The sequence below is a fragment of the Gavia stellata genome, chromosome 1 (genome assembly GCF_030936135.1).
Source record: "Gavia stellata isolate bGavSte3 chromosome 1, bGavSte3.hap2, whole genome shotgun sequence".
In the NCBI taxonomy this organism is placed as follows: domain Eukaryota; kingdom Metazoa; phylum Chordata; class Aves; order Gaviiformes; family Gaviidae; genus Gavia; species Gavia stellata.
This window is the reverse complement of record NC_082594.1, coordinates 28,856,582-28,868,989: the sequence shown is the minus strand read 5'-3', so window position 1 is coordinate 28,868,989 and position 12,408 is coordinate 28,856,582. Positions and strand designations below refer to the sequence as shown.

The following is a 12,408-nucleotide window of genomic DNA, read 5'->3' as shown; positions in this document are numbered from 1 at the left end:
AAATAAATAGCAATGCTAAGAACCCATAAAAAAGCCTAATCCTTAGTGGGTGTGCTAGATAAGAAGTGCTTCTCCATGTCTTCAGGCACCCTGAAAAGACATTAGACTAATAGGCACTCCAAATAGTGCTGAGATAGCCCATATTGTGAAGAGGCGACCCCCTCCTTCCGCCCCTGCCAAACACACATTTCTGTGTACATTCCAAAGCAATATTTAAAAAGGCTGCAGGAAAAATAACCATGCCTTTAATTTATGTATAAGTGGGTTTGGGTATTTTTTTCTAGAAAACCTGAGCCGACATTGTGAAATGCCCAGCAGTTTGCTTCTCTCTTTAAAATTGGATATTTATTTGCTTTTTATTAAGTGAACTATGTCCAAAGGGTTTACTTAAACATTTATGTATTTAATTGGGCTGATTTTTTTAAATCAAATGAAAGTGGTTGTACAACTCCATCTCTACAAAGAGGAGTCATTCTTCAACTGAAGATACCCTGCCAAGGACAACCCCATTTGTTGATTAAATTACATTCAATAGATGAGCTCTTTTGCTAATGAGGATGGGGAGTAACCTCCATGAATAGACAGACAGAGAGACTGGTGCACCTGTAGAGGGGCCTGCTCTACGCTCTTCTCTAGCAATCTGTTTTTGCCATCATGAAAAGAAGCACAGTGATAGATTAGGGCCTTGACAAATGACCTCTGGCAAATCTTGCTGGGGGTTTAAGGCCATGATAGGTCTCTGTCATGTTCCTCTGCTTGTGGTTCCCAGCTCCCTAGCAGTTAGCAGGACCTGTATGGAGGTCTTGGGGCCCTGCTTCATATTGCGGTATCCCATCTCAGATTGCTGATGGAGCAGAGTTCCCAACGAAACACCAGACTATGAACTGAGGCAGTCTGCTGCTGCTGCTGTTTTTAGGGTGGTAACTCCTAGAGGCAGGGCAATATAAATAAATGGGGGCAAGAGAAAAGAGATATTTATGTTTTAAACCAGCGTAGTTGTTTGCTCAGTGACCAAGTTAAAGTCCTTAGTCTAATTTGGCCTAGGCTAATGCCTGAGGTGGAGTCATAAACTAGCAGTGCTTGAAGGGACTGCCTTTCACTTTTGCCAAATGTCTGAGAATGGATCAAAATCATCTTAATCTCTTGTCACTGCGCAAGCTGTTATTGTTTTGCTGCATTATTTACATCCTGGAGTTGCCTATGGGCCCATTCAGGACAGCACTGACATGGCACAGCAGTACAGAGCTGCTCTCTGAAGGGTGTGAAAGTGAGTCAGATCTATACAATCCTGTGGTCTGCAAAAGGAATTATCAGGCAATTTCGCAAAAGCAAGCATCTTTATAGCATATCATATAGCACACATTCAGTTTTGCTGAGCTAGAGGCACTAATACTATTTTGTTTTCATTTCTAAATGTACCACACAAGAATAACAGCTGAAAAATGAGGGTTTTAGCAGGAAATTCATTAAAGCGAGGGACCCTGCGTTAAGGTGAGAGCATGCATTAAAGTCAAGACTGCACCAGACATTTGCAGAAACTTCCACATTTTGCAAAACTTAGACTGTGTGAAGAAGTCTTCTGAACTTGCATGGCTTTTTTAGAGGGCAATGTGAGTGTATACATATGAATACATTAGTATTGGTTTTGAATGTCTAAAATCAATATGACACCTCACTTTAGGCCATTGATTTCCCTAGATGCACATGTGGAGACTGCTCAGTTGTTGCATGCTCATTTTTGTTGTGATGGGTGTGGAGGCAGCTAAAGTCCACAGAATGTCCTGGAGAGGACAGGGCATGCTCAGTTTAACTCACAAAATCAAGCCTCAGTTGGCATCTGGTGAAACAGCACTACAAGACCAATACCTAAGAGCCCGAACAGCAGAATGGTTATCTAGAGTAAGATTCATTTAGCTAAACATAGATGACTCAGGCCATTGTAGGTGCCCTAGGAAATTTCATCTGGCCTGCAGCTGCCACTTCCCTACCATCAGATGTATGAAATTATATTATGTACTTACCTTATTAACCTGAAAGAATGAAGACACTAAATTTAAGATAAACTCCAATTCTTAAGTTGAACTACTTGGAAAAAATTTTTGTCTTCCTTTGAGGAAATATGGTGTGTTTGGGCAGTGAGGACTCAGCCTGGATAATCAGTGCTCCAGAATTTTTTATGTCCTACCCCTTTTTGTGGGAGATTACTTTTTATGTCATACATTTCCTACCTAGGACCTACTTTTTTATTCTGCTGGGTGATCATTTGTGCTAAGAAGCATCATACAAACATGACTTCTTGTTTGCTGTACCTTCAGAGCTTATCTTTGATTTTCATGATGCTTTTCTTTGCTATTAAAGGCAGTGAAAATCACAGGTCTGGCAGCAAGGGCTCGCATGGCTCAGGTGTGGCCATCAGCATGCCGTGCCCTGCCTACCTATCTGGCAGCTGCTGCTGCAGCCTGCCCAAAATGCATTATATGCTTGTTTGAGTTCATGCCATCCTTCGGAGGCTGGGAACAGTCTCCTGCCCTGTTTTTTCTGAAAGTCCTTCTAGATCCTCTCCAGTTGTTTTATGTTCTCTGGCTGTCATGCTCTATCGCTACCTGTCATGCACAGACATCCTAGGTCTGGGAGCCCAGCTGCAGCAGGAACCAAGGCAGATGGCTCCAAACGCACACCTTTGGTTGCCCTCTGTGGTGGTCCATCCATCTGTGAAGTGCTATGAAAGGGATTTCCTGGCCAAAGTGGCTGTCTGGAGAGCAACTTGAAAGTCTGGCTCCCATCCTGAACTAAACAAGCAGCTGAATTGCCCTCAAAAGCTCTAAGAAACTTCTCTGTTGAGGGATATTTGTTTCCAAAGATTATTATTAATGTTCTCCTTTGCCACTTTTAGAAGGCTTGAAATACGTTAAAGAGAACTGTTGACTTGATAATTACTTTTGCTGTAGAAATATTAGAGTAAATGATTTTTAAAGCACTTTAAAAGCAAACAGTGCAGTTAATAAAACAACAACATAAAACCCCCACAGAACGCAGTGAATACAAAAAAAGCTTTGTCAACCAGTTAATTTGCCTTAGGTGGCATAATTTTCAGCATCTGGCTGAGTGTTAACATACAGTGCCAAAACGATCAAGAAAAGGATTTAGAGGGTAGGACAATTTATTAGAATCCTATTAAAGGCAAAGGCTTCAAAGCTGTATTTTTCTATGAGCAATCTATCTGACAAAGCCATTTTCTTGTTCGCAGATCCTCTGCAAACAGCTCAGAGATTTTACCAGTTCAGTTTTTTGACTGGGGCTGAGCACAATCTTTACAAGCGCACCTGAGCTGCAGCTGCTGAGTTCTTAGATAAATTCATGAGTCAACCTACGTGCTAGTCAAGAAAGTGTTTCATCAAGAAACATTTCCTCTTTAGTACTACATGGATGACTTCCATTCTTAAATCTTTGTAAGCCTTTGGTGACTATATCAAGGTCCACATATATTCTAACATGACTTTGTTGGCCAGAGTTAGAACATGGTCATGCAAGGACCCTCTGCAGTCGATAGATTTAAGCAGGAGCATCCAGAAAGGGACTCAGACCACCTGGGAGCAAGTACCTGGAGCCCTTTATTACTTGAAAAGGGCAGCTAAACTGGTTGTTTGGAATCCCTTCATAGTTAAAGGGAGAAAAATAGGTGCTACTAGAGCAGTGTTCACCTGCTGTGCTTTAGATGTCTACCTTAAGATGAAATGCAAGACACTTTTGTAAGTGACTTTTTCTCCTTGTTGTCTCCAGAGGGAATCTGGGGGACTAGTCCAGTGTGTATCTCTGCAGTGTGGATGTCCAAAGAGAAGTGAAATTAATTTCCCTTCCTGCAATAGGTGACCTTTCTGCTGACTTCTTCCAGGAGGCTGGGAGAGCTCCTCATTAGCAGGACATAAGTTATGTGCTCTTGGAAATTTGAGCGTTGTAATTGAATCAAGGTGTTGGTTTCTCCTTCATTGTTCTATGATAAATGCACACCTACAGCAAATTTGAGGTTTCATTTAAAACAAAATTATGTGATCCTCCAAAGAAAGGAGGATTTGGTCATATGAGTGAGTGACTGCATCCAACAGAACTGAAGAATTTCAATTTGGCACTTCTTTTTCCACTTTTTTACAGTTCTGAACCTTAGGAGATTTTATGCATTTAATTACAGACCAAAACACCCATACAATTACTTTGACCAATTATAAGTAACCAAAATAGCTTGATCTGTGCATGCATAAGAAGGCATATATTTTTTAAAACGTGAAATGCATTGAGAAAGTCATATCCATGCAACAGACAAAGAAACCAGCTTCACTGAATTCATTATTTTTTATCAAGCTATTTGTTTGGCTGTAGTTTTACCTTATATAGTGTTCTTTCTTTGTTTCACATAACTACTTTAATCCTTTCTGGATGCATTCCAAGTTTTAACTTCTTTTCCTGCTTATGTAGCTGATTTCACATGACGGTTTTTCATTGTAACTGTGTCAAGAAAAAAATTTTCAGCTGTTTAATTTACCTTGGCTTTGTTTCAAAATAATTGTGCCTTCTTATTAATTAGCTGATTATCTTTTACATTCATTTGCAGCTTTCATATCTCCAAATCCCTGTATATCCCTTAACATCACACTCCTTACTTTTTTCTCTGATTACTTTTCCAGCACCCTGATTGATTACATGAATTCGCATTCCCTGTAGTACTGGGCTGTCATGTGAAGCTGTTAATTAGAGTTCCTGAACAACTTTTTGGAAGTAGGAATTGTAGTTTTTATTTTTGAAGGTATATCCTTTGTATTCTCCAGCTCGGCTAATTCTGAAACCTTTTTTCCTTCATCTTGGACAATAGGCTGTACTTAAGGTTAAATGATTAGAGTTTGCCTAATACTCTAGGCTGCAAGCCCAGGACAGTCTTAACATTAGCAGCAAAGAAGGTACAAATATTTAAGATTGTAAGTCTTGCAATTAACAGGTTTGCTTCCAAGACACTTTCATATTCTGGATATTTTTTCATAAGTGTCAATTATTGGTTATTTTAGATGAAAATCATATGTTATTTCCAGGACCTTGATAACTGTATGTGATAATTATTTATAAGACATCATGAGTATAAATCCTGGTAAAATTCTGTTTGGGCAACTGGATCCTGGCACAGCTCCACAGTAGATCAAGTATCCACAGATTTTCTGTTGACAAATTTCACTAACTCCCAAATTTGTCTTAATCTTTATTTACATTATATATTGAAGAGGAGGGGAGGAGCTAGGGGACACATATCATGGCCTTGAAGATCATGTTAGAAATCAGGAAAAGGCATGGAAGTGTTTTTTAATAAGCCCATCCATCACTACAAAACTACCCTTCCACATTCCTTCATTTTTTTTGATTTAGCAAATATTGTCTTATGTTCTATGGGACTCTTCTCTGCTGAATCTTCTTTTGATATTATCCTCACTCACCTTGCTTTTGTCCTTTATCCTTGAGGACTGCAATTTCTTTCAATCCTTTTACAAAAGAGATGAGTGTAATGTTTCCATTCTTTCCTTCTTTTATTTGCTTGGAAAATGGCCATCCATCCCTATAGCTGCAAGGTCTGTTATTCTATGATTTCAGTGTTCACCCTGACACTCTCTTGCTGCCAATCCCAGTAAAACAAATGTGAAAACAAAGTTCTTAATGGCTGGCTACAAATTTACCTAAGCCGACTTGGACAGTCCTGCTTCACTGAGCAACCAAGAGCTCCAATTATTTATGCTCTCCTTTACCAAAAAAAAAAAAAAAAAAAAAATCGATCCAGAACTAACAAAACGCTAAAGCCACAGCTTCTCCCTCCATACTGACCTGTCATGTAAAGACTGATTTGTTAAAAGCAACACCAGTTCTGTGCAGAGAAGGATGCTGCTGTGATGCCTGTCATCTCTATCAGCTAGAAGAGTACTTCAGCTGCTGGGGAATTTGCCTTGGCATGAAACTAGATCCAGCCCATCTTATGATTCTTGCACACATCTCCATGTCAATGGACTGGCACACTTCTTTCTGTATATATGTATTCCTATGCATCCTTAAGGAAAACAACAGCTTTTATGTCTTTGTGTGTGTGTGAAAATTGACACGGTTTCACTAATTGTTTTAATTCTATCAAGTAATTAGGTGGTCTTGCTCTTCATGCAAACCTCATGAAGTTCAACCAGGCCAAGTGCAAGGTTCCGCATGTGGGTCGGGGCAATCCCAAGCACAAATACAGGTTGGGTGGAGAATGGATTGAAAGCAGCCCTGAGGAGAAGGACTTGGGGGTGTTGGTTGATGAGAAGCTCAACATGAGCTGGCAGTGCATGCTTGCAGCCTAGAAAGCCAACCATATCCTGGGCTGCATCAAAAGAAGCGTGGCCAGGAGGTTGAGGGAGGTGATTCTCCCCCTCTACTCTGCTCTCGTGAGACCCCATCCGGAGTACTGCATCCAGCTCTGGGGCCCCCAGCATAAGAAGGACATGGACATGTTGGAGCGAGTCCAGAGGGCCGCAAAGACGATCAGAGGACTGGAGCACCTCTCCTATGAGAACAGACTGAGACAGCTGGGGCTTTTCAGCCTGGAGAAGAGAAGGCTCCAGGGAGACCTTATATCAGCCTTCCAGTACCAGAAGGGGGCCTACAGGAAAGCTGGAGAGGGACTTTTTACAAGGGCGTGTAGTGATAAGACAGGGGGGAATGGCTTTAAGCTGAAAGAGAGTAGATTTAGATTAGATACTAGGAAGAAATTCTTTACCATGAGGGTGGTGAGGCACTGGAACGGGTTGCCCAGAGAAGTTGTGGATGGCCCAGCCCTGAAAGTGTTCAAGGTCAGGTTGGACGGGGCTTTGAGCAACCTGGTCTAGTAGAAGGTGTCCCGGCCCATGGCAGGGGGGTTGGAACTAGATGATCTTTAAGGTCCCTTCCAACTTAAACCATTCTATGATTCTATGGTTCATTTTAGAGTTTTGACATTAAAAAAATGGGAAACTGCAATGCAGCATTTCTAATCTTCAATATGATGAGCTCCATGAAGGCAAACTGCTCTACTTGATGGTTGAATTTAAGCCCCAGTTCTGCAAAGATCTTAACCATTTGTTTGCCTCTGAATATATGTCTAGTCCCACTGATGTCAGTGCGATAAAATCTGAATTTGTCCTTCTATGGTACCCATTATTATAATATAAAAATACAAAGCTAGAAAGCAAAGTCTATCATCTTCTTTAACATGTAACATTTCTATAGGTATATTTCTTTTCATTTGATGTTACATTTAATTACTCAACAACCCTGCTTTTTATAAAGCTTTCTGTTCCTTTTAAAATGAGTATTTAATACCAAAGTGAAGCAGAAGTAATTTTACAATTTAAACTGCAACTAAATTACCCAATTATTGACAACCAAAAATCTTTCTTTAGGGTGCAGTGGATTAAAATAGCTCATACATGTAGTAAAATGAGAACACCAGAGCAGAAACATTAACTCCAAAGTATTTTTTCTCCTTGTGCAATACAGGATTATAAAAGGGGTAGCATTGTTTCATTTTAACACGTGGCTATGCAGTGTAGGGAAACGTTCATTGCAACAGGTACCTTTAAGATGGATTATCTCTGGTCTTATAGCTATACGTAGCTATGGACCTAGGACTTACCTACACTTACAAAGAAAAGTAAAGCTAAGTCCTATACCCTCAGACACCTTCCCCGCTGCAGGCTCTTCTTCAGCACAATAGCTTGAAACGCTGTTCTGCTCAGCATCATCCAAGTACAGATTTTATCCGAGGCCTCCCATTGCTCCTGACACAGGCTGGAAATAATGGCCAGGTTTATTGCTGTGTTATTATTGCTCTAAGGTCAGGCTCCTGGCTCATTCATCCGTTCTCCTGCACTCTCCCATTCTTTCATTTGTTCGTCTTGACCCAACACACACTTGTGAACTACATTGCATTTGTTAGATCAAGAGGCTGCCTGCCATGCCTCAGAGCATTAAGTAGGGCAGTGGTCCTTAGGGTAAATGGAGCATGGTATGGAGAAATAAACATTATTCTCTTCAGCCAAGACTGAATGTGTGTGTTGTATCTGTTGAGCACATCTCTGACACTGATTTAACAGTTCTTTCTTCTGAATATGTATCTCTCTCCCACTGCCAAGGCACAAAAATTGAAATCACACCATGCAAAAGTTCAAATTTACTTCATTCTATCCCACTTAGGTCACAGCTTTGGGCAGTGCTACCAGGTGGATATTTAAACTCTTTTTAAAGTAGTATTTTGACATTTGTTTTCTCTACCTGGAAACATCATAATGAGAAAGATTTACTTTTTCAAGCTGCAACTACAATTCTCTAGTAGTTTTAGGAATACTTAGCAATTTAAAAAGACCTGTGAGATGACTCCATCTTATCACAAGAAAGGCTTTAGCACAGCCCACCCTGGTATAAATGTGATCATTTTCAAAGCAATCCAATGGATTTAGACATCTGGTGTGTGCTTATGTCTGGTTTTGAAATTCCCAGCAGAAGCTATAGTCAGTGTGTGTACACAGGCAAAGCAATAGATGGTCCAGAGACAGGTCTCTCCAGGGACTGCTGTGCGATTAGACAAGGATCTGCATCAGTGACATTGCCAGGCACTTGGCGGCTCTCAGTAGTTCCTGATGGTCTTCTCTTTAGGAAGTCAGACTCTCTGTGTGGTCTTCTGTAAGGAAGCCAAGAACAGTGTTGATCTACAGACCATAACCAGATTACAAAACCAAGTAAATCTTTCTGTCTTCTCCAGCACATTAAGGAGAAAGGCTAATGAGCTCAAGCCAAGTCCACAGCTCCTAAAGTCCTCTGGTCACGTCAGGATCTTTGTTTCACTGGACTTTTTTTTAAATAAAAAGTTTTGAGGGTTATGAAGAAAAAATGAAACAAGTACTATGCTTCCTGCTCTGGTGTCAACCTGAGGTCTTCAGAGTGGCCAAGAGCTTAAGTGTTGCCTCCCACTAACGTCTCCTTACAAAGCTGGCCTGGCAATATCCTGCAGACAGTCGATGGACGTACTGTCTGCCTTGAGGCATGCTAATGCTTTGGACATGTTGAGATGTACAGACATCTTGTATGTCTTGTGCCTAAAGCAGGATTAGCTGAGTTGATAATTGCCTGAACGGGAATCCTGGCCCTCAGGGATGCCATTGGGACAGAGTATGGACATGCCACCTGTTTCAGCTCTGTGTTTCTAGATGGAAACTCTAGAAAGTTGGAAAGATGGAAGTTTCTAGATGGAAATTGTTACTTTCTGTTCTCTGGAGGGGAGAATGGTTTCTGCTGCTTTTTCCAGAGAGTGGGAAGGAAGTTTTGTATTGCTGCTTGTGCCTTACTGAGAGCACTCACTGCTCAAAGCAGGGCGGTATCACCCAAGATGGCGACACAGGGAGAACCTCGGTTGTAATGAGTCCCAAGCACTCAAGATCAAAATGACCAAGATGATGCAGCCCAAGTGAAAATTACTTTTGAGATGAGCTGAAATCCTGAGGAGTAACAACAACCGTCTCCTTGCTTCCGGAGATCTCTGTGAGGAGGCTTCCTCCCTGCTGTTTTCCTGATCTCCTCTACTGCAGGCACAGTGGTGCCTGGAAGGGGAGCAATCACTTTATGGTCCACCATGGGATTCTCCAACACCATTCGCTGGTGATGAGTTTGACTGTATAAAGATACCGTGGCCATTAAATGTATTCAAGGCCATATTATGACACTATTAAACACATTACACTAAAGATCGGTGAAGTTTTAAGCAATGGGTTGTGACCTTGGGTGGGGATAGGGAAATTTCTCTATTTTTGTGTTTGAAGACTCCATTCCCACAGCAGCCCCCATGCAGGTGGACCCCTGACACAGTGATCCTTTGCCACCGGAAGTCTCCTGGTCAAGATTGATGCCTGTGAGAGGGGAACATGAATGGGTTCCCTGCAGCCGTGTCCTGCGTTATAGTTACCCAGCAGCTTGCATCCGGGTCCAGTTTCGAGCTCTGTCACTGAGATGGCAGAGGTGGACCCACTCAGCTTTCTGAAAGAGCAGACGCTGGCCCATGTTACATGCAAACCCTCAAAATCTCAGTCAAAAATAATCAGAATGTCCTCAGATCCTGCCTGGCGGAGGAAAAGAAAGAGAAGTGTGGGAAAAACCCTCTTCCAACTGTAGCCGCTGTGGAGAGCGGTGCCACGCGCGCTCCCTGGGCCAGGCAGGCAGAGGAACACCCGCCCCATGGCTGGCACGCTCATGGTGCCGGCAGCCTTGGCTTCGGCTCTCATGTGGCATTTCCCTCTGTGTGGAAAACAGCAACTGGCCAAGCAAGTGAGCTCGGAGGCCTGTCTGCTGAACCGCTACAGAAAATTAAGGGGAGCCATTTAAACAAATTTGAAGCTTGGCTTCTCTAATTGCTTGAACTACGCTCCGCATTCCCTGTCTAAGGTGGACATACAAGTGGGCGGAAACCGAGAAAAGTGCTTTTTCCTGGGTGGGCAGAAAGGAGGGTGGCGGTGGTGCTTCCTCCCCTGGCTAATGCTGTGCCGTGTCGCTCTGTTTCCCTTGCAGGGACCTGCCACATCGGCTGGGCCTACTACTGCACGGGCGGGGGCGCGGCGGCGGCCATGCTGGTGTGCACCTGGCTGGCCTGCTTCTCGGGCAAGAAGCAGAAGCAGTACCCCTACTGAGCCGGCCCCGGGGCGCGGGCGCTGCCAGATGCCCGAGGGGCTCGCCGATGTCTTCTGGATAATGATGACAAACAAGAAATTTTTAAGTGCTTTCTCTCTGGAGCAGGCATGGGGTGGGACAGCGGGTGGCCCCAGGGAGGGCAGGGAGGTGAATGGTGGTGCAAAGCCACCCGGCTGGACTGGGATGTGTTTTCTCACCCAAGCCCGCCCATGGTCTCCTCCACAAATATATAAGCAAGGAAAACTCTGCTTTGGCAAATGGTGAAATTCTGCGTGCACCAATTAATTGAGAGGTTGGTGAGAGGACGGCGGTGCCGGGGGGCTGGGGTAGCGCCCGGCAGCCCCTCAGCACGGCGCTCCCAAAAGCACACATGCACGCACGGGTGTTGACCATGGCACAAAATGAGTATAGAGGAAACTTTTTTTGGTGCGATTCTTCTTTCTTTTCCTTTTTTTTTTACTTCTCTCTGGTGGTTTAAAATTCAGTGTTGCAACACTTTTTAATCTATACATTAAACTTAATAAAAGGACCAATAAGCCACTTTATCAGTATTTTGTATATTCTCTACACATTTTTCTTCCCCAAACATTTAACCGCTGCTTATTCAGCCCTATATAACTTTTATTAAGCCTCTGTGTTTTCAGCATTATTACAAAAATGCAACATAATTACTTGGCATATGTAGCCTTTCCCTATAGTACTTTCATGAAGTGCAGTAAATGGACGTTTTTCTGTCCATTGGAAATTCCACTCACGGTACTGTAGAGCTCTGTTGGTTACGTACGACTAACAGGAAACTTCTTCCAGACATAGATTTCTGTTGCTGTTATGTTTAGCTCATTGATGACATATTGTGCTGTACCATGTTTATTATTTCCATATTCATTTTTGTAAAAAAAAATATATATAATATGTGCTATTTTATGTTTGTATTTGAAAAATCTCTGTAAATAAATTTTTCCTTGATCAATATTTGCGATGCCTGGTCATGTCACTAGTTGAAAAATTTCCTTTCCCAGATCGCCATTGGAAAAATCCTCAGAAATAGTCATGACTCCTCTTATAACCATGCTGTATCCTTTTTCGCTGTCAAACACATACATTTAGGGTTCGGTTACATTGCCTGAGGATAGACATCTATTGCCGCTGGAGGCATTCTAGCATATCCCACATTTTTGCCTGATCCTGTCAGGTGTTCTGCAGGACTTCAGGGAGACTGTCCCCATTCTGGCCTGGCTGCTGCAGACTCAGTGTCTCACACAGTGCTGCATATCCCTGTTTAGGGGACTGAAACAAGCCCTTACTTTCTTAATCGTATTGACACTGATCAAATGCCTGCCAGTCAGTATACCCTGCACAAGGCACTGGCACTGTACAAAGAAAACTCAAAAACAATTTTTTATTTTCTTTAAGAAAAGCAACATGAACTTAGAGCATGGGAACTTGTAAGGGGCTTTCGATCATGACATTAACTGATGTTATTCCCTTTCAAATTTGTTTTTTCTGCTCTTGTTTTCCCAATATGGTATTTCTGTCATGTATTTCTAATTCACTGTCTATGTTCTAGTTGTGGTTCTGCTGGTTAATAACACTTGTAGCTGTTGCACCTCTGAAATCGTGCAGTTGCTTTGTACATTATGCTGGGCAGCTTTTTGGAAGTACGTGGAAATAGCAATGCCAGTTTACAGTGATCAA

The 12,408-nt window shown here is 42.3% G+C and overlaps 1 protein-coding gene across 1 annotated transcript in view; it reads left to right on the top strand.

Moving 5' to 3' along the window:
* The window catches only part of LHFPL6 (LHFPL tetraspan subfamily member 6), a 149,304-nt gene extending 137,621 nt beyond the window's left edge, over positions 1-11,683 (top strand). Inside the window, exon 4 of the mRNA XM_059822033.1 lies at positions 10,594-11,683. Coding sequence (XP_059678016.1) covers positions 10,594-10,712 — 119 coding nt within the window. The 3' untranslated portion in view covers positions 10,713-11,683. The remainder of the gene's footprint in view (positions 1-10,593) is intronic.
* The last annotated feature ends 725 nt before the right edge of the window (positions 11,684-12,408 follow it).